General features: G+C 44.0%; 1 protein-coding gene across 5 annotated transcripts in view; it reads right to left on the bottom strand.

Annotated features, from left to right (window-relative positions):
• Positions 1 to 23460, bottom strand: part of CPQ (carboxypeptidase Q) — a 262566-nt gene that overhangs the window by 72848 nt on the left and 166258 nt on the right. For all 5 annotated transcript variants that reach the window (XM_073330508.1, XM_073330507.1, XM_073330509.1 and 2 more), the window contains exon 5: positions 22291 to 22402. In XM_073330508.1, the coding sequence (XP_073186609.1) occupies positions 22291 to 22402 (112 nt within the window). The remainder of the gene's footprint in view (positions 1 to 22290; positions 22403 to 23460) is intronic.

Genomic DNA, 23460 nt, shown 5'->3' on the forward strand with positions numbered 1-23460 from the left:
TTACTCCACTGTTTAAGCTACTGCTGTATTTGTTACAGAAATTTCCATGGAGCCGCACTTGCTTACACCAGCTTCAAGTTTGGCCCACTGTTAAATTTAGCATTTTTTTCCATTAGTAGCCTACTGTCTGGGTCTGCTTTTATAAAGTACATTTACGTATCTGAAACAAGATACAAAATGTACAGCATGTTCCATTGTTGTTACTCATTAAATCCTTACTGCATCCTCTATGTTGTTCAGGTTTGTAGGGTGATCTGGTTTCATTAGAATAAAGAGATTCACTGGATGACACTAGCATTTAAAGGCCTGGCAGGAAACTTGAGACATCTTTGAAAAATGCCTGATGCCAATAAAAGAGGAAGATCTAAATTCTCTGTGTAGAAAACACAAAAAGAAATGTACGACTACATGCTTGGTTAACAGAAGCCTCAGAATTAGGTGCCAAATGCATTCGTAAGATTTGTGTATGTTCAGGCACCAGCATGGTTTCCCTAAGTAAAATTAAATGGTACACTAAATATGATTTCCTATGAGGGTTCTCATTGTGATATTAATGAGTTGTTTTCATAGTAGTTTTCTCCTGATTCTACTCATTTACAAAGGTGTAAGTTAGGAAAAACTCCACTCATCACTAGTTTGAATTAGTTAAGCAAGATAATAATCTTACATAGCAAAAAGTCTGTGTCTCTAACACCAGCATACTATTTGCGTCTGTGTCCCATCATCACTCTACTGTTCCCCAGAGTTGACACCTATGTTCTCCTTGTCCAATGGTTTGTATCTAGTAGTTTGAGGGCCCATTTATTTTCTCCCAAACACATAGTGCTGAGGATTCAACACTATTAATTAATATGCTGTACATCGTGCCATTCCTCTAATTCAAACAGCCTAATACCAACAATTAAAATTAAGTGCCTGATGCACATCCGATGGAAGTTCCTATTTATATTTGTCAAATGATAGTGGCCCATTTTAAAAAGGAATCCTTTGATCCTGGGTATGTGTTTAGAATCTGAAGTTGAACACAACCTCTTGCTTACAACCAGTTAAGAATTCATTGCAGGTGCAGGAAGGCTAGGAAACTGTCCCTTTTATGAGAAAAATCTATTCACATTAGAATAAAAGAAAAGGAGTACTTGTGGCACCTTAGAGACTAACCAATTTATTTGAGCATAAGCTTTCATGAGCTACAGCTGCTGTAGCTCACGAAAGCTTATGCTCAAATAAATTGGTTAGTCTCTAAGGTGCCACAAGTACTCCTTTTCTTTTTGCGAATATAGACTAACACGGCTGTTACTCTGAAACCTCACATTAGAATAGCATTCACCTGATTGAATGACAACTTTAGGAGAACAGATAGACAATATTCAACTAAGTTATACAACATATACAATTCTTTTGCATGGCAAGCCCCTACCCTATAACAAAACAGAAGCTTTCCATTGACAGTCAATAGAACTAAGCACCCTAGGTGTTTTTGGAAATCCCACCTGTTCTGATTTTAAAAAGTCTCTTTGCATAATTGTGCAGAAAATTAGCAGGTGGGAGAAAGAAGGATTTTTTTTCTTCAAAATTAAGGGAGAAATTTAAAGGGTTATTTAAAACCATTAAAAAGAGAAAGAACTTGATGGAAAAACACATTTACATATTCCTATCCTTTAAAGCCCAACTTTGGATTACCAATATCCCAGTTAAGTTAAAAAATGGGAAAGGAATATACCTTTTTGGGTTGAAAAATGTAGCATGCGTGTGTTTTTTAAAGTAGATCATACAAGTTGCTTTGTTTGTTGCTGCTTTTGCTTTGTTTGTGTGGGTTATTTTATTATATTTTATTTTTGTTATGTTCAGGCCCAAAAGCAGGAGTAGACAGTGTTGGAGAAGATATTAGTGATAGGAATCTAGCAAAGATGCAGTGAATTCTGAAGATGGTTTGAGGGAAGAGACTGAGGATTCTTGGACCTCAGGAACAAGGGAGGCTGTTGCAGTCGTATGGGTTAACTTGAAAAGAAGCAGAGTCATGAGTGGGAAAACCCCACCAAAGGTGTAGTAGGCAGAATGTAGAGGAGAAAAAGAGGGAAAGGAGGAAGTGAAAACTGAGATATAAGCAGTGCTGATGAGAGCTCTGGAAGTGAGGACAAAGTTTAAATGTGATCTGGGAAGAGTCCAGTGAAGGGATTATAATGTGTGTGTTCGGTGAGAGAGAGGAAATTACACTGTCAGAGTGATGGGACAGGAAGATTATTTCAGCTGAGCATTCTGGATACACTTCAGAAAGGAGGCTGGAAAGGAGGAGGCAGAGCATGAGATAAGGAAAGTACATGGAGTACGGACAGAACAGGAGGGTTGGATTTTAGAAGTCATGTAGAGGAAGAAGGGAAACTGCATTTGGTTACAGTGTGAATGTGGGAAGAGAAGGACAAGGAGAAATGGAGAATACTCCAAAGACTGTGAGCTCAGTGGCAAGCAGCGAGAGAGAGGGGGAACCATGAATTTGTCATTTGTTATAGAGAACAAGGGGAACAGAGATAGGGGAGGGTTTAGGAAGGAATCATGGGAAGCTTACTTTTGGCATGCTTAGTTTTGGAAAGTGATGGGATATCCAGGAGGAAATGTTAGAAAGGCAGCTCCTTATGCAAGACTGGACAGGACAAAGGAGTAGATTTGTGAGTAATCTGTAATCATGGTCAGTGGTGGATTAGCCACTGGGGCCCGTGCCCAAGGGCCCCAGCCAATTGGAGTGCCCCTGCGCCCTGACCTGCTCTGTCTGCCCGGCATTCCCCAGCAGTAGCGCTAGGCGAGCAGAGCAGAGCAGAGCAAGCCCCTGCACCCCGACTCTCTCTCCTGGTGGCAGTGCTGGTGGGGGGAAAGACTGCAGGCGGAAGGGGTGGGGAGAAGCCCCCACTTGCTCTGGTCCAGGGCCCCACAAAACTGTAATCCACCCCGATCATGGTAGCTAAAGCCATGTGAATGAGATCACCTAGGGAGGGGGACTATTGGAAGAGAAATAGGGAATCAAGGACAGAGCCCTGAGATCTCACCTGAAGAGAAGGACACTGAATGAAAATGGTGGGAAGAACCAGAACAATGGAGTCACTGAAGCTAATGCTTATTTAAGGTGCTCTTTTTACAGTGACTACAGGGCCAGGTTAAGTGAGTGTTACAGAGCAATATACTGAGTAGCTGTGCCTTCCTATATCTGGGGTTTTAAACAGAGAACCAATTAGTGCAGTGCCTCAACAGCAATACAATTCACACCCTCAAATACTTCCTATTACTCTCTCTTCCTGACTAGTAGCCAGTGTACATTTAAAACAAACCCCCCAAAGTAAAATTATACACATAAAAGACCGAAGTGCTGTTTCAGCCACCTCCCTGCCCCTATGGAAGGTCCAGGTTCCTGAGCAAACCGCAACAAGCAGAGAGACATTCTCCACCTGTGATGTTCATTTTTTTCCGCTTGAGTTATCTAATTTGGGGACTCCCATCCTCTCTTCCAGCAGCAGATTATTAGAAATACAGGAAAGCATTGTAAAAGTCTTGTAGAGCAGAAAATACCATGTCCTCTCACTCTCGTTCCAACACTTTACGAAGAGTGGCTGGGATGTTAAAGTAGTCTCAGCTCTGCCTCTTGCCTCTGTTGTACTTTATGTTTTCGAAAAGTAGATTGGAAAAGCAGCTCAGTCCACACTGCCTTTATCTTCCCTCAGTCTTGATGACACAGACACCTGTCTAGTGCTAGGCTAGGCTAGGCTATACTGAAAATATATAAATAAAAAACACCAAACAATGAGAACAAGATGATGCAGTGACCTCATTCTGAATGGTTCTTTGCATTTCAGTAGCTCCATTGGGTTTTGCACTTCGAAAAGGCTGAATTTCCCTCTTGCACCAAGCTTTTAAGACTTTTTTTTTAAAATATAAATAAAGAGCCGTTCTTTCACTTGAAGCTAGTGAGTACATTTGAGTTTGCAGTGAAGAGGAAGCCATCAGAAGAAAGGACAATAAGCATATAGGGGTCTGTTTGCCTAAATTTACCAAAGCAGCAAAATACTTTATGGTAGGACCACAAATATAATCATTCCTTTAGTATATTGTATTAACATGGGAACTAAGTATTCTGTTATTTTCTAGATGTGCAGTTCAGCTTGGATGTTAAAATGAAAGCATGAAGTTACTTTCCACACTTAAAATAAGAGCAGCACAGGGAAAGATTTTTCCTATTTAGCAGATTCAAAAGTTACTTTCTCCTTATATAAAAAGCAGTCACATACCAAAAGATGCAACTTTTGGAGGGAGAGTCTGTCAGAACAAGGAGGTAATATCAGGGATGCAGATATTTTAATTAAAAAGTAACTATTGTAAAAGGTTTCAGAGTAGCAGCCGTGTTAGTCTGTATCCGCAAAAAGAAAAGGAAGACTTGTGGCACCTTAGAGACTAACAAATTTATTTGAGCATAAGCTTTTGTGAGCTACAGCTCACTTCATTGGATGCATTCAGTGGAAAATACAGTGGGGAGATTTATATACACAGAGAACATGAAACAATAGGTGTTACCATACACACTGTAAAGAGAGTGATCAGGTAAGGTGAGCTATTACCAGCAGGAGAGCGGGGATGGAGGAGGGTGGGTGGAGCAGAGCAAGCAATCTAAAATTATGTTAGATGAAATAGAATATTGCACCAACAGAAAAGGAATTACTTCAGTAAGAAGCATTTTAAATAGATAGCTTCAGTCCTCATGTATTAAGTCAGCGAATATGAAATAAGAGAATAAGAATAAGAGAAATGTGAATTGACACACGGGCTACAGCAAATGGAACAGAAATCTATTCTATGTAATACTTCCTGACTTATAGTTTTCCAGACACATTAGCCAAGGCCATAATTCAGGAAACAATTTCAATTACAATTTTAAAAAGTCTTAAAGGGACACTGTCAACTCCCATTCTTGTGAGTTCCAAAAATTTTAATATAGGTAGGACCTTGCAGTTTATGCCCATGATGTTTTTAAAACATTCTTTTCAAGTGTAGTTTTCTCTGGGTTTGTCCACACTAGGAAACAGGAGTTTAGTTTTACCAGTGCTGACCACGGTTGTCCTTGTTAACATTTACAGCTAATCCAATTGCTGAAACGGTGCTATTTCTCATTGTACACATGGTCTCTCACATGTGTATATATATTGCACCTGTCTGTGTAGTTTGTGTGGGTCACACAGCCAGTGAGCGCACGCAAGCTTTATACGCAGGGATCCTAGTTTTCCATAATAAACCCCCCATAATTCTCTGATTAAACCCCCCCCATAAAAATCCATGTTTTCCACGATTAAAATGAAACGCTGAACTTTAGTTCCCTAGCCATAGTATATATAGGTATCAGTTGAACACATTTTATTGATATATTTACAATTTTTAAGCAAGTTCAAAGCTTACCAGTGCCATCAATCATTATAATAAAATAAAATTAATAGAACTGCCATTTGTATTTGTCTACCTTCAAATGTCATTTACAGCCTTGCTGCATACAGTACATAACAGAACATTACCATCAATGTGAAATTTAGTCCTTGCCAAACTCAGTGACACTGTCTTTAAGGGTGATTTTTAACATTTTTAGAATCTTTTCATAACTTTAATTACTCATGTCTGGAGGCTGAAGTGAAATCTGAGCTGCATTAAAACACAACCCCCTATAGATTGTTCAGTAACCTCTATACACCAGAAGCAATTTATTGGAATATGTTTAGCTAGGTAAATTTAAAGTGCATTCAAAAATCAACTACAAGAGGAGGAGGAAGCACGCACTGAATAAGTGACACTGGTATTTTCAGTAAAATTTAGTTAATAGTTAATATATGTGTGACACTACACCCCATATTCATGCTAGTAATATTATGATATAATTATGCATAATTGTGATGCATTTTGTACAAGATGGGTCTTATAATGTGTCATTGGAAAAGTTATGATTCACTGAATATGATTATCCTATTTGCATGTGTCAAGGTTCCTTCCCCACTCTGAACTCTAGGGTACAGATGTGGGGACCTGCATGAAAACCCCCTAAGCTTATTTTTACCAGCTTAGGTGAAAACTTCCCCAAGGTACAGACTATTTTACCTTTTGCCTTTGTACTTTATCGCTGCCACCACCAAACGTCTAACAGATATATAACGGGTAAAGAGCCCGCTTGGAAACGTCTTTCCCCCCAAAATCCTCCCAAACCCTACACCCCCTTTCCTAGGGAAGGTTTGATAAAAATCCTCACCAATTTGCATAGTGAACACAGACCCAAACCCTTGGATCTTAAGAACAATGAAAAAGCAATCAGGTTCTTAAAAGAAGAATTTTAATAGAAGAAAAAGTAGAAGAATCACCTCTGTAAAATCGGGATGGGAAATACCTTAAGGGTAATTAGATTAAAAACATAGAGAATCCCTCTAGGAAAAACCTTAAGTTACAAAAAGACACAAAAACAGGAATCTACATTCCATTCAGCACAGCTTATTTTCTCAGCCATTTAAAGAAAACAGAATCTAACGCATATCTAGCTAGATTACTTACTAAGTTCTAAGACTTCATTCCTATTCTGTCCCCGGCAAAAGCATCACCCAGACAGAGTGAGCCTTTGTTTCTCCCCCCCTCCAGCTTTGAAAGTATCTTGTCTTCTCATTGGTCATTTTGGTCAGGTGCCAGCGAGGTTATCCTAGCTTCTTAATCCTTTACAGGTGAAAGGGTTTTTCCTCTGGCCAGGAGGGATTTTAAAGGGGTTTACCCTTCCCTTTATATTTATGTGAATTACTATTAGACAGAGGGGATTTGGGGATCCAAACCCATTCTCCTTCCATTGTATTGTAGTTTAAATAAATTGCCAAAATAATTGAAACCAGTGTGATTATATTGTGTTATTTTGACAAATAAAATATGCAGAATTTTATAATATTCTACGCATAATTTCTAATTTCTTGGTGAAGAATTCCCCCAGGAGTAAATATAACTACTACTGTGAGTTATTGTGGGAGCACAGGACAGCACATGGAGTAATATGGTTGTATTAAATTGTATGCAGTTCACTCTGAAATTAGTATTCACCTACAGCTATCTGCCATGGATCCTATTTAGTTTCCTTGTGTAAGCCCATGCTCATATGTAAGACAGTATGCAGTACACCCTTTAAAGTTGATATTTTCTTTCTTAATTGTGTATATCAGTGGTTCCCAAACTTGTTCCACCTGACCAGTAACTGCACAAAATAAAGAGATCTGGTTTCCATTCCTACCTCTGCTACACACTTCCTATATGACTTTGAGCAAGTCACTTAGCCTCTCTGTGCCTCAGCTCCCAATCTGTAAAATGGGGATAACAGCACTGCTCTGCTGCACAGGGTGCTGTGAGGAAATAAATACATTAAAGGTTGTGAGGCACTCAGATACTGTGGAGATAGGGGCCATAAAAATACTTGACAGATAAATTTTATTATTTCATGGGCTCTTGTTAAGAGGTGCAGAGATACCTGGTTTACTTAGCAAATACTTTCAGAAAGTATATACAGTTAAAAGCTGCTTCAAGGATATGACAAACAGCACTTAACCTCATACTTAGAGCTCACTCAACTATTTTGTTATGAAGCTAGCCTTTTTTTAAATTTAGGAAATTGTTTACAAACTGATATGATTTTCTTTCAATATTTGTGTGAGGCCAGTGGATTCACAACTACTTTACATTGGTCCTTTGGCCATTCTCTAAGTATCTTTTTTAATCTTACCCTCAGGAATTTGGTAACTCAACTGTTTCAGTTTTACCAGTCCTTCCACCTTCCCCTTCCCTCAGAAAAACCCAAAAAAACCAAAAAATAAAAAGACAAACTGGAGCTAACAAGCAAATCAGCCAAACACATATACACAATGAACAGCTGAAAATTTCTTTATAAATACAGAGCCTTCCCATAGCTAGCACATATAATTAGTGACAACAGCAGATGCAAGACCACAACTGTACCATGGCTAGGTTCTGTTAGATCAATGGAAAAGTTTACATAGTGTTATTATTCAAACAACTTTGTAATAGAGTCAATGAAAGTGCCTCATTTTAACAGAATCAACAGTGTACAACAGCTCCATTATATAAACAATCAATCAATAAATTATTCTAAAATGCATAACCCAAAATGCTCACCTCCCTTTAAAACAGTCTCACTTTGCCATTGATATTGGAAAGCTAGTTTTTATACTCATACATATGATAATTTACAAAAAACCAACAAAGCAATGCTGAGATGTAGCTTTCTATATCTAGAGAGAGAACCAAGACAGCACATTAGGAATCTACAGTAAGCAATAGAACTTATGCATGTGCAAACAGACAAGTCAAATTATGCAGTGCTTTTATATCCTCTCTGGACTAGACTGAGATCACAAACTCATTTCATTGGGATCCAAGCTGGATATGAAGGCAGGTCTTCATGGTTCAAAAGTAGTGTTTGAACTCACTGTTCTATAGCTAGCCCCAAAGTTAAACCATATTCTGTGTGTTTCATTCTAAACAAAGCTCAGCTTGGTTCAATAATTTATTTGTCACATAATTTATGCATATAGAATTTTGCTGTCATTTATTGTGGAATATTCTGTTCTGTGCATCTGAATTTGTAAATCTTGCATTAACAAACAGGCATGGGAAGGTCAAATGCACACTATGTTGGTATAACAAGAACTTATGTAATGGCAAACCAGAACAGAGGTCACCAGCAAAGACTCTAATAATTCCCGACTGAAAAAAATAGGACTTTGCCACAGGTTTTACAGTAAACAAAAATGCCACCCAACCTACTACCCGAGGAAATCAAATATTTCAACGAGGAGTGAGCAATGCATTTCATTCGTGCATAAAAGGAAACCTACTGAACAAAAGTTATACGACGTCACTAAGAACTTGCCCTTAGCAGATACAAAACAGTACACTCTAAAGAGCAAAGTCAGCAAATAAGAAACTTGATATTATTTGGGGTGGGGGGAAGAGGAGGGACTATACATGATTTTTCAAGAATCAAACAAAAGATGACAAAAAACAATTTGAAAGTAACTAAGAATTCCCCCATAGAAAAACTGAAAATGATTTTACCCCTCCTTCTCCCCAAAAAACAAAGTCAAAAACAAAAAAATCCCCAAAGCCATAAGCTAAATTACTTTTAGTCACAGACTTTACTCTATTTAAATCTTCTTTCTGCGGCCAGGAAAACAAGAGAGAAAGGTTTCAAATAAGCAAAAGGAAAGATGCGCTTATTTATTTATTGAAGTGTCTGGCACTTGTCATCGTTGTAGTATATGAGTGGCTAATAGCATAACAGAACACTTAACATCCTTCTCCCCCATTACTTAAAGCTGCACTATACAGAGAGTATACACAATCTGATGGTTAGAGCCCCAGATAAGCAAAACACTTAAGGACTTAACTTGGGACTTAGACCCCTGAATAAGAACGGAAGAAGATGCTTAAGTTGTCTGCTGAATTGGGGCCAAAATGCAGAAGTATTTTACACAAGCTAGTTTTCACAGTTGTGATGCTATAGACCTTTTATGGGCCAACTTTGAGCGAATCCTAAAGTACCATCCTTTTGCAAGTGAGGCACATAGATGTAAGCAGTGTCAGGATGAGCTCCAACCTGACATCTGGTGGTGAGGTGTGGCAAGTTGTGGAAAAGAACTTCAGGGGCCGATCTCATTTGCATAGGCACACCCACCCCGCCTAGAATGAGGCCATAGCTGCCCAAATGGTCACTTTGGCTGCTGTGGGATCCCCAGTGTCTCTGTTATTGGGGCAGGAAGAATAAATTGTTATTACCCTGATTATGGGAACTGTGCTTGGAACTGTACTTGGCCTTTTGTTATGATGGAGGGACTCACCATCAACTAAGTAGCACTCGCTAGGCAAGGGTCATGGGTTTTAAAATTCTGTGAATTGAGAGAGGCTGGGGACAAGTATTAATACTTGGTGGCATGGGCCCCTTGGTGAGGGCCTTACATGCTAATTGCACTTCCTCCTCTCTCCACTGTGGAATATCAGAGCTAATTTTGATTCCATTAGGAGTCTAGTTACAGGCTGCTGAGCTCACTTTGGGCTAATGGTGCACCAGCACTGAGGCTCCCCTACTACAAGCTGAATTTACCAAAGAGCTGAACTGACTAAGAGCAGAAATCACTGAGTGTTGTGTTAAGTAGTGGGGGAGCCTGAAGATATATTGTGGAGCAGTTTGCAGGATGGCTGGAGTGCCTTGTGGACAGGCTGGTGGAGCAGTTTGTAGGATGGCAGGAGCTGTTGGTGGGATGCAGAGCAGTTTGTGGACCGGCTGGTGAAGCAGTTCGTGGGACGGTGGGAGCTGCTTGTGGGCCGTGGAGCGGAGCTGAGCGAAGGAGTTCGTGGGGCGGCTGGCGGAGCGAAGTGAAGGCCTATGGAGCTGTGGGGCGGTCAGCTTCAGATCATGTAAGGTGCCTCTTATCCCCGTCCCATCTCCACCCAGGTTGGGAGGTAAAGTTCCGCAGATAAACTTTTGAACTCTGGGGCTGCCCTGACCAGGGACAGAGACTTTTGGGTCATTGGACTTTTGGGACTTTGGGTGATTTTGGGTTGCTGGACTCAAGAACCAAAGGGAAAGGGGCATGCCCCAATTTGCTTGGGGTGGGCTTTTTTGCTCATGGGTTGTGTTATGAATCCTGTTGGTGGTGTTTCCCCAACATAATGCCACTTTGTTTCTCTCTGTTATTAAAAGGCTTTTTGCTACATTCAGACTCTGTGCTTGCGAGAGGGGAAGTATTGCCTCTTGGAGGCACCCAGCGGGGGTGGTATATATTTGTCCCAGGTCACTAGGTGGGGGCTCGAGCCGGTTTGCATTGTGTTATTGGAATGGATCCCCTAGATATTGAACCCGGCCCTTGTTGCTGCCAACTCTGACGGGCAGAAGGGTTACATTTTTAGGGGCTCGTCCGGGATGCCTGGGTCAGTACCCCTCACAAGCACCTGTTGAGTGATCCACTACATTGGGATACAATTTATATATTTTTTGTTTGTGCTTATATTTTGAGGAAATTACTGTTTGTATAATGGCTAATATGTCAGGTTTGTTGGGCCCTGGCTCAGCAGCTTCTAGCTCAGAGGCTGCAGCCTCGGCTGATGATTGGACAAAAGCTCTGGGGCAAATATTGGAAGAGGTTGTGCTGTCCCATGCTGCGTCAAGCTCTTGTCGTAAGTTAAGATTATTTGCTGGGGAGGAGGAGTTTGAACCCTGGTTAGAGCATACCACTGAAATGCTGCAAGAGTGGGTGGTACCAGATGCAGAAAAGCGAAGATGCCTCATAGAGAGCCTTGGCGGCCCAGCATTAGATGTGATTCGCACCCTGAAGCTCATTGACCCTGGGGTCAGTGTGAAGGACTGCCTAGAGGCCCTTGAACACAACTTTGGGAGCGTAGAGGGCCCTGAAGACAGCTACTGTAAGTTCCTTAATTCCCGACAACAAAAGGGCGAGAAGGCTTCAGCCTACATACAGAGACTGGAGAGACTGCTTCAGAGAGCTGTCATGAGGGGAGCAGTGACTGCTGAGCAGATGGATCGGACCAGACTGGCTCAAATTGTACGAGGAACTCAGTATCAGAACCCGATTCTACTTCATCTCCAGCTTAGAGAACGACAGGAACATCCCACAAGTTACTCCCAGCTGATAAAAGACGTCAGAGAGGAGGAAGAAAGGCAGGCTGCCAGTGAATTTTGGGAAGCCCAAACATCGGATCCAGCCAGCACAACACCACTGCAAACGGCCAGTGTACTGATGGTGAGCACCAGAGAGGAACTTGCCCAACAAATGCAGGTCCTGACGGAACGGATAGCTGAGCTGCAAAGTACCGTTGACCGAGTTATGACTTCCAGGAATAAGAAGCCTCAAACTGTGGCGATTGAGAAGCCCGCACTTAGAGCCACCATCCCACCCAGGCGAAGGGGGAAGGGTCAGTTCTTCTGCTACTGATGTGGTCAGGATGGACACAGTGCTGCCAAGTGCCATAATGAAGAAAACCCCTCCTTAGTGTATGGAAAGCTGAGAATCAGTTGGGAGAGATCCGGTAGCTGCCAGAGGGTCTGGGGACAGGGACCCGCCAGGTCTGCAGGATTTGAAGATTCCCCCAGAAAAGACTGTCCAGCTGGGATCCCTGCAGGACTGATAGGGTCTCGAGCAGAGGTCACGGTGAAGATTGAAGGGGTGCAGTGTAAAGCAGTGCTTGACACTGGATCTCAAGTGACTATTATATTTCAGTCATTCTACCAACAGATGCTTAGGCACCTGCCTATACAGCCACTGACTGGCCTTGGCCTGTGTGGCCTCAGCATGGATGAATACCCCTACCAAGGGTATGTCATAGTGCACCTGGAATTCCCAGAGGAGGTTGCTGGGGTAAGAGAAGGGGTAGACATAGCTGCCTTAATATGCCCTGACCCTAAAGGGACTTCTGATGTGTCTGTGCTGATAGGGACCAACTCCAGTCTCTTCAAGGTACTCGCGGATTACTGCAGAAGGCGGGCTGGGGACCAGTACCTGAATACCCTGCTGATCCATACGCTTTGTGCTGAAGCCTATAGGAAAATTGAGAGCGCTAAAAGGGACACATCTGAGCTACCGCTTGGGGCACTGAAGTACGCGGGCACGACCCCCTTAGTAGTGCCTGCAAGGACGCAGCAAGAAGTGCTTGTCATGAGTACCTGTCTGAAAGGCAGTAAATGGATGTTAGCAATGATAGAGCAGCCGATGGGAGGAGAGCTCCCTGAAGGAGTGCTGGTCCCCAGTGGAGTCATAACTCTACCTGCTGTAGCCCAGGAAAGGGTGACTATACTGATTGCTAATGAAACGAGTTGTGATGTTGTTGTGAAGCAAGGACAAAAGATAGCAGACCTCTTTGAGCCTGAGTCGATTGTAAAACCCCAGTGTGAAACTCAAGTTCCGACAATAGACCCAGCAAAGTTTGACTTTGGAGATTCACCAGTGTCCGAGGACTGGAAAGATCGCCTGAGGAAGAAACTTTGTGAAAGATCCAAGGTGTTCTCACTGCATGAGTGGGATGTGGGATGTGCAAAAGGAGTAGAGCACAATATCAGACTACATGACTCTCGACCTTTCAGGGAGAGATCTAGGAAGATTGCTCTCTCTGAGATGGAAGATGTGCGACATCATCTTCAGGAGCTGGCTGCGAATGGCATCATTACAGAGTCCCGCAGCCCATACGCCTCACCCATTGTGGTAGTCCGTAAAAAGAATGGGAAAATCCGGATGTGTATTGACTACCGCACCCTAAACAGCCGTACTGTGGTCGACCAGTACACTATGCCTCGAGTGCAAGATGCCTTAGACTGTTTGCTGGGAAGCCAGTGGTTCTCTGTGTTGGATCTTCGAAGTGGATACTACCAGATCCCTCTGGGAGAAGAAGATAAGGAGAAGACAGCCTTCATCTGCCCATTAGGGTTTTATCAGTTTGAACGCATGCCCAAAGGGATTTCTGGAGCACCTGCCACCTTTCAATGTCTCATGGAGAAAGTTGTGGGAGACATGAATTTACTGCAAGTGTTAGTTTATTTGGATGACCTGATTGTGTTTGGAAGAACCTTAGAGGAGCATGAAGAAAGACTTCTTAAAGTGCTTGATAGGTTGATATGGTCTGAAGCTTTCAATTGATAAATGCCAGTTCTGCAGAACCTCAGTGAAGTATGTGGGTCACATCGTGTCCCAAGAGGGTGTGAGTACTGATCCTGATAAAACAGAAGCACTCACTGCATGGCCGCGTCCAAGTAACTACAGAGAACTCAAGACCTTTCTTGGATTTAGTGGCTACTACCGCAGATTTGTGAAAAACTATGCTATGATTGTAAAGCCTCTGAACGATCTTACCAGGGGACATCAGTCCAGCAAGAACAAATCTAAGTCCAAGAATAAGGGGAGGTCCCCAAAGCCTCCTGTGCAGAGACACTATGGCCCCTTTGAACCATTTGGGCCACGGTGGGATGAGAGATGTGAAAGGGCTTTTTGAGAAATCATTACTTGCCTAACTCATGCTCCAGTCCTAGTTTTCGCTGACCCAAGCAAACCATTTATCCTGCATACTGATGCCAGTTTGGAGGGTCTGGGAGCAGTCCTGTACCAGGAAGTGGAAGGCAAACGTAAACCTGTAGCCTTTGCCAGCCGAGGATTGTCTGATAGTGAAACTCGCTATCTCACCCACAAGCTGGAATTTTTGGCCTTGAAATGGGCCATCACTGAGAAATTTCAAGACTATTTGTATGGTGCTCAGTTCCAGGTGTGGACAGACAACAATCCACTGACGTATGTGTTAACAAGTGCTAAGCTGGATGCTACAGGGCAGAGATGGGTGGCCACCTTGGCTAGCTATTAGTTCAGCATTCAGTACCGATCAGGGAGAAGCAATGTAGATGCAGATGCATTGTCCAGGCGTCCGCAGGCTCCAGAAGTTGCTGTGATACCCTCAGATGGAGTGAGAGCTATTTGCAGTGTGAGTCGCCGAGAGCCAGAGGCCCGTGAGAGCCTTCAGGGATGTGTTGCAGAAGCTTTGGGCCTGCCCCCTGAATGCATGCCTTCTGCTTCAGTGAACTATATTGCATTGGACCAATCTCCTTTGCCCATGCTCAATGCGGCTGACTGGCAAGAAGCCCAGAGGCAAGATATTGACATTTGTGATACACTACTTGCCAAAAGGGAGGGGCGAAGCCCAGCTGCGGTTGTCCCACCTAACCCGGAGGGTAAACTACTATTGAGAGAATGGACCAAACTAAAACTGATTCAGGAAGTGCTACACCGAATGACCACTGACCCTTTACAAAAACAACAAGCACAACTAGTACTGCCAAAAAAATACAGAGCCCTGGCCATGAGGGCCCAGCATGATGACTCTGGGCATTTAAGGATGGAGAGGACCCTGGAACTTATTCGTAGTAGGTTCTATTGGCCCTGAATGGCTGAAGATGTTCGCAGGAAATGTGAGACTTGCGCTCGATGTGTTCAAAGGAAAACTCTGCCCACAAGGGCTGCATATCTCAAGAACATCACCAGCAACAAACCTTTGGAATTGGTATGCATTGATTTCTTGTCTGTAGAGGTAGACAAGAGGAATGTTGGGAACATTCTAGTAGTGACTGACCATTTTACACGGTATGCACAAGCATATCCCACACGTGATCAGAGGGCCACCACCGTTGCTCGAGTATTGTGGGACAAATATTTCTCAGTCTATGGATTCCCAGCTCGGATACACTCTGATCAGGGGCGGGATTTTGAGAGTCACCTTCTGAAGGAGGTCCTGAAGATAGCAGGAATTAAAAAGTCTAGGACAATGCCTTATCACCTCCAAGGTGATCCTCAGCCAGAGAGGTTCAACCGAACCCTATTAGATATGTTGGAAACTTTGCGACCAGAGCAGAAGGCAACCTGGAGCCAGCATGTCGCATTTCTGGTGCATGCCTACAATGCCACAAAGAACGATGCTACGGGAGTCACCCCATATCTCTTGATGTTTGGGCGAGAACCAAGATTACCTATAGACTTGTGCTTTGGTGTATCAGAGGATGGAGATAGCTATGAAAACTCATCAGCAATATGTATCCCGACTAAGAGAAAAGCTGCAGGATGCTTATCGCTTAGCTACCGCTGTGGCTCGGAAGAACGCAGACCGCAACAAACATCGATATGATGCTAGAGTGCATTCGCAGGAGCTCCAGCCGGGGAACAGTCCTGCTGCGAAATTTGGGTATTGGTGGCAAACACAAGATAGCTGACAGATGGAAGGCAATACCTTACCTGGTGATGGAAAAGCTGGGAGATCTGCCGGTCTACAAGATCAAACCTGAAGATGGTCCAGGGCAAATAAAGATGGTGCATAGAAACCTTTTGCTCCCTGTGGGGGAATTGGTAAGCACCCCTTATGAGATGGGTCATGACAGGGCAGCTGGGCAGAACAGAGGTGCTAGACCAAAGCCACCATCCAACACAGACAGCGTGCCCTGTGCAGCTAACTTACCCCTATTCTGCACATCTGAGAGTGAGTCTGAGGAGGAAGACACAACCCTGGTGTATCCTGGGATGGAGACAAGATTTCAGTCTCGATCAGCTGAACCAAATGAGAGTTTTCCCTCTTCCGCCCTAAACCCCATGGCGGAATTATTTAGGCCCCTTTCTGACACTCCGGTGCTGCTGATGAGACCCCCCTGTGATGACACACACAGGTTATTGGACATTGGAGACACACAGGTAGAGGATGTCTTGGGCACCTTGGACCCTCCAGCGTTAGAACTAGGAGTGCAGGGGCCTACGCCAGTAGCCAAAGGACCCTCCAGGGAAGCCTCTCCATCCGTCACTCAAGAGGATGTTCCCCCTACCTCAGCAACAAAGATTCTCAATGGACGAGACAGGGTGATAAGACCAGTGAAACGGTTAACTTATGATGCACCTGGGGTGACTAGTGAGGAGCCAATACATTTAGCACACAGGCTTGTGGAAGCTAAAGTGGGCTTCCTGAGGCCCTTTGGAGGAAACCAATGAATTGGTATAAAGGGAGTGTGATTTGTCGGGACGACAAATTCTCGGCTGGGGGGAGGACGTAAGCAGTGTCAGGATGAGCTCCAACCTGACATCTGGTGGTGAGGTGTGGCAAGTTGTGGAAAAGAACTTCAGGGGCCGATCTCATTTGCATAGGCACACCCACTCCGCCTAGAATGAGGCCATAGCTGCCCAAATGGTCACTTTGGCTGCTGTGGGATCCCCAGTGTCTTTGTTATTGGGGCAGGAAGAATAAATTGTTATTACCCTGATTATGGGAACTGTGCTTGGAACTGTACTTGGCCTTTTGTTATGATGGAGGGACTCACCATCAACTAAGTAGCACTCGCTAGGCAAGGGTCATGGGTTTTAAAATTCTGTGAATTGAGAGAAGCTGGGGACAAGTATTAATACTTGGTGGCATGGGCCCCTTGGTGAGGGCCTTACATGCTAATTGCACTTCCTCCTCTCTCCACTGTGGAATATCAGAGCTAATTTTGATTCCATTAGGAGTCTAGTTACAGGCTGCTGAGCTCACTTTGGGCTAATGGTGCACCAGCACTGAGGCTCCCTTACTACAAGCTGAATTTACCAAAGAGCTGAACTGACTAAGAGCAGAAATCACTGAGTGTTGTGTTAAGTAGTGGGGGAGCCTGAAGATATATTGTGGAGCAGTTTGCGGGATGGCTGGTGTGCCTTGTGGACAGGCTGGTGGAGCAGTTTGTAGGACGGCGGGAGCTGCTGGTGGGACGCGGAGCAGTTTGTGGACCGGCTGGTGGAGCAGTTCGTGGGACGGTGGGAGCTGCTTGTGGGCCGTGGAGCGGAGCTGAGCGAAGGAGTTCGTGGGGCGGCTGGTGGAGCGAAGTGAAGGCCTATGGAGCTGTGGGGCGGTCAGCTTCAGATCATGTAAGGTGCCTCTTACCCCCGTCCCATCTCCACCCAGGTTGGGAGGTAAAGTTCCGCAGATAAACTTTTGAACTCTGGGGCTGCCCTGACCAGGGACAGAGACTTTTGGGTCATTGGACTTTTGGGACTTTGGGTGATTTTGGGTTGCTGGACTCAAGAACCAAAGAGAAAGGGGCATGCCCCAATTTGCTTGGGGTGGGTTTTTTTGCTCATGGGTTGTGTTATGAATCCTGTTGGTGGTGTTTCCCCAACATAATGCCACTTTGTTTCTCTCTGTTATTAAAAGGCTTTTTGCTACACTCAGACTCTGTGCTTGCGAGAGGGGAAGTATTGCCTCTTGGAGGCGCCCAGCGGGGGTGGTATATATTTGTCCCAGGTCACTGGGTGGGGGCTCGAGCCGGTTTGCATTGTGTTATTGGAATGGATCCCCTAGATATTGAACCCGGCCCTTGTTGCTGCCAACTCTGACAGGCAGAAGGGTTACATACATAAAACTAAACAGCACTTTCTGAATCTGACAACAAACACATTTCCAACAGTTCTGAGACTGAACCTGATTGAAGTAGTGTAAGGGCATTTCAGCAAAGGGGATTTTGTATTGTTTTATTTTCAAGTATCTTGAATGGTGGAACTACAGACACCATTTTGGAGTCACTTTTTCAGATGAGTACCCATGGGCAGAGCTACTTTCATAATTTCCTTTTCTTTGCACTCAGAACTTCTGTTGTAGCGGAATGTCACAGTTTTCAAAGCACAGAAACACCATCTTTTACAAATGACAGCACTATACGGTTACAAGGTGGGTGAGATAATATCTTTTATTGGCCCAATTTCTGCTGCTGATAGAGACAAACTTTCAGGCTACACAGAGCTCTGCCTCAGGTTTGGGAAGAATGCTTAAGAGTCAGGCTATGTCTACATGGCACAGCTTACAGTGGCACAGCTGTGCTGCTAACGCCTTGTCGCTGTGAGATATACAGTGTGGCTGCTCTTTGTTGAGCTCTCTCCTGCTGAAAAAATAAAACCACCTCCAAGAGGACAGCTCTACAATCCCTGAAATCTAACCACCAGACAGCGATCAAACCAGCAAACAAAGGGGGCACCATTGTAGTCCTCAACCATGATGACTGCGTGAATGCAGCCAACCAATAAGTCTCCCACACCACCTACTATAAAGAACTCAAAGAAGACCCCACACCACAATTTACCAAGGAATTTAAGGATATCACCAAATCCTTCCCCAAACAATTCCAGGAGAAATTCTACTACCTCATCCCCCACAAACCCACCCCACTGACCTTCTACATGCTTCCCAAGATACACAGACAAGGGAACCCAAGCGACCCATTGTATCGGGCCACAGCACTCTTACTGAAGGAATACTAGGACTCATAGAAACCATTCTGTGATGGGATATACTCCCCACACTAGTCCTGAGAGGGCTAAATTAGGCCAGGTGGGCCCAATCACCCAATTAGGCAGCAAATGAGGAAGACTGAGGCTGAGTAGAGAGCCTTGATTACAAAGAAGCCCACCTGTGAGGGAACAGGTGGGGCTTTGATAAAGTCTGGGAGCTGATAACAGATGGAGGTAGCAGAGAAGTAGGCTCCAGTCACTCCCTGGGGGAAAGGAGTGTGTGTTTGGAAGCTACAGAGTGTAAGAACCCAGGAACTACAACCCAGATCTGCAGAGCCTGGGATGTCTGATATTCATGCAGTGCCACTGGAAGGCCATGCAGAAGGACAGCCAGGGAGCACTGTGGAAAGTAGGCACTGCAGGAAGTACCACCCACAAGACCCAGAGTGTCAGTACCCTGCGGCCCTCTGACTGGTCAAGTGTCCCTACTTAACCACAGGGGTTACTCCAGGAAGTTGTGTGGGCAGCCATACAGACCTTGGCTTGCTGCAATGCCAGACTTTGCCTGGTCTCCAGTCTCTCCCTTCAGCCTGACTTCAATCCAGACTCCTGCCTCCAATTCTAGCCCCGTACTGTCTCTGATATCCACTCTCCGACTTCAGCCTGACTCTGACCTTGATTCCTCCCTATCGATTCTAAGATGGTACTGCCTCTGATCTCCGACCCCATCCTGACTCTGACCCTGACTCTTGTTTATGGGACCTGGCCTTGCAATTCCTCCAACTCCTGCCCCAAAACTCCCATCCCTGGGGGGCAGACCTCCGCCCAGCTGTTACTGCTAGGCCTGACCACCTACACCCCGGTCCCTTACACAGAAGCAGGTAGCCTACAGTTACTCCCTGGAAGGAAGGAGTTGGAAGGCTGGTAAACCCAGAGTGGGGAGGAAGCCAGACATGTAGGCAAGGCTCAGGGAAAGTGGCAAGGTCCAGGAGCGAATAGACCTTGGCTGCTGATTAGAGGGACTCTGAGCTGGAACTCAGAGTAGAGGATGGGTCTGAGTTCCCGCACCAGAGGAAAACTGCCTGAATCTGTTCTTAAGAGACTGTTATACCCCAGAAGGGGAAACCTCTGAGTGACCTGGCCAGAGGGCCAAGTCACGAAGAGGCAGCAGCAGCTCCTGGAGCGAAAGAGGGGCTGCAGACAGAGAGAGAGGCAGAGAGATGGGGTGCAACCGCAGGAAGGGGCGTCGCTAATCCCCAGGACAGCTAAGAGGAGGCTCCATCCTAGCAATGAGTAAAGCACCCCCACCACACACCCTCAACCAGTCATCACACAAAGGGCTAGCTTCTTCCAGGACACAACCAACTTCCTCCACAAATTCTGCAACATAAACAACCTCCCTCAGAACACCATCCTATCCTTGCCACCATGGATGTCACTTCTCTATGCACCAACATTCCTCACAATTACAGCATCGCTGCCTGCCTCAAATATTTAAAAGACAATGGACAAGCCTCAGAAATCCACCCCAAACACATCACCAAACTCATCCATTTTATCCTCACTCTCAACAATTTTACATTCAACAACAAACACTTTTGTACTAGGATGGCTCCCCAATATGCCAGGCGCTTCGTGGGCCACCTTGTAGAAGGATTTCTGGAAAAATGCACCACAAAACTAACGATATACCTGAGATATGTCGATGATATTTTCATCCTCTGGACAGATGACCAACTCCCTCATAGATTTCCACCAAAATTTTAACCACCACCACTTGTCCATTAAACTCTCTCTGGAACATACCCATGATAGCATCAAATCATGGTCTTAATAAAGAGACTGCATTTATGGCTTATTACAACAATCTGTAACCACTCACTCCCCTCTTTGTCCTATGACTACAGAGGTGTTAACACTTCACCCTGAATGGTCCCTTAGAATATGTTCAAACTACTTATGTTAAACTATCTGTTTGATAGTGCATTTAGCTGATACTAAGGCTTTGCCTACACTACAGAGTTTTGTCAAGGCAAGTTAAGCAGACAATCAAAAACTGGTATAATTACAACACCTGTGCATGTTCACACAATGCTCCTTTTGTTGGTGGAGCATGTCCACAGTTGGTACTCTAGCACTGACAGAGAGCAGTGCACTGTGGGTAGCTCCAATATGTTTGCATGGCACTGATGCGTGTCCCATTCCTAGCCCGTATCCAACAAGCAAGAGAAAGCTGACTGTAGGTATTGAAGTTCCTACGGCTGGAGAAGAGCTGGGATTGCACAGCCTCCTCTCTCCACAGTGCCAGCAGATCCAACAACTCAGGTGTGCTCCAAGTGGGAGAGCACTTGCTGTGTGGAGCCACCATGGTTAGCAGGGAAGATGCAATGTGAGCTGTCCACACTGAGCAAACAGGAAGTGGAATTTCAAAAATTCCTGGGCCTTTAAGTGGGGTACGGGAGCAGGGGCGCTGATGCCTGCATACCTGACTGTGGGGCAGCCAAGTTCAAACTGTTGACCAGAGTGGTCAGGATGGGCATTGTGGGACCACCTCCTGGAGGCCAATTATAGCGACATCCCCAAGCAGAGTGTCTACACGGACACTTTGTTGGTACAACTTTGCCGCAAAAAGCTCTATGCCTATCATTTTATTTTGTCAGCAAAGCAGGAGAATTTTGTTGGCAGAAGGAACATTGCAGTGTGTACAGCTCCACTGTTTTGTCGATGAAAGCTGACTTTTTTGTCAACAAAACTTTGTAGTGCCTAAGTATCTTTCCCAGACCTGAGGAAGAGCTCCATGTAGCTCAAAAGCTTGTCTTTCTGACCATCAGAAGTTGTTCCCATAAAAGGTATTACCTCACTCACCTTGTCTCTCTAATATCCCGGGACTGACACAGCTACAACAACACTGTAAAGCACTATAGAGTTTCTCTCTGGGGTACTGTCAATAGTTCATTCATTTTTTTACTATCTTTCCCAAAGCTTAGTGTCCAGGACAATCACAGCCAGACCCCATGAATGTTGTTCCTTCACTTTACCAGCAGTGGGACTGTAGGTTTTACTGTTCAGAATGGATCTGTCCCCCCACTTAAATGGTGCATACACAGTTAGAAAATTGTATTCTAATTATTTGAGCTGTCAAGCCAACAATATACATATCACAGAGTGTCCTTATTCTAACATACATTTATTTACAAACTTTCATTATATTTTGGTGATGGCTATGAATATTCAAAGCACTCTTTATGCACTCTTTTTTATTTTGGGAAGGTGACTAATTTGTTCAGTCTTCTGAAGAAGGTGGCATAAGAGGGAAATCTTTAGGAATATTTTTCTGGATGGTGACTATTTGTGCTCAGAATGGTAGAGCTGATGACTATCTTCAGTTTAAAAAAATTACACTGAGAGTCTTAGAACCTTACACATTAGAACATTTCTTTAAATAAATATTTACCAAGATCCTTAATAAGAGATAATGCTTCCCATGATATAAATGCTCCACCACCGTCATCCATGGCTCCCTGCCCAACATCCCAGCTGTCCAGATGTCCGCTGACCACTACAACCTAAAAATGCAATCAGAAAAGGACAGTTATATGAAAATATCAAACTAGATAAGTCATACAAGGTGCTTCTACCTATTGTGGTACAAGCATTCATGGGGTAGATATGCCCCATGTTGTCTAAAGATTTTCAGAGTTCTGCTTTTTAGTTTAAGACACGCATAAATCGAGGACCACAGTACTTGCCATACTGGCTCAGACCATTGGTTTAATCAAGTCTGGTGTCCTATATCTGCTAGTGACTAATAACTAATGCTAAGTGAAAGGTTTAGCCCCTCACTGCATGCCTAGTAATCTTTAGTGATCAATTTAAACTCTTAAGCATGAAAACCATGATTAACCTTATTTTAGGATGTGTAACTAGTAAATATGTACTTAGATTGTAGGGTCCCCCAGGCAGACACAGTGATTTTATAACACTTTTGTGCAATGCCAAGCACAGTGAGGCCATGGTCTATGATTGGAGCCCCTCCCTGCATGCTACCACAATATAAAACACCACCACCCATCTACCCCCATCACTGTGCCAACCTCCAGCACCATGTAGTTTCATAATTACACTAGTCAAATGGAAATTTTAAAATAAATAACATATGAGTTTAGAGATTTAGGAAGACCCTTAAATTATTATAAGTAAATATTTGTCAATATTATCCAGTTCTTTCTGATCCTTATAACTAAAGTATTTAATTCTAATATACTATAGCTGTGAATATCTTAGGTTGGCTACACACTGCAGATGAAATCTACCCTACACAAAGCCTGAGTAACAGCTTTGAGCAGGAGACAATTGCTTTCAAACATTTCAACTGAAAAAGGTATCCACCAACATATTTAGAGATAGGGTATGCAGTACATGTGGTGACAATGACCATCAAAAAAAGTGTCAAGGGTCTCTGGTATGCAGACTTCATGAACTAATACTGCAGCTAGATTGGCATAGGTTCATTACTGTCCACTGGATCAGTGATCTGCAAACTAAGAAGATTTTAGAGAAGAGATGTAAGAGCTCTGAAGGAGATGTTAACTTTCTAGAATGTCAAAAATTGTCTGTGCCACAA

Source organism: Lepidochelys kempii, chromosome 2, assembly GCF_965140265.1.
Source record: "Lepidochelys kempii isolate rLepKem1 chromosome 2, rLepKem1.hap2, whole genome shotgun sequence".
NCBI lineage: Eukaryota > Metazoa > Chordata > Testudines > Cheloniidae > Lepidochelys > Lepidochelys kempii.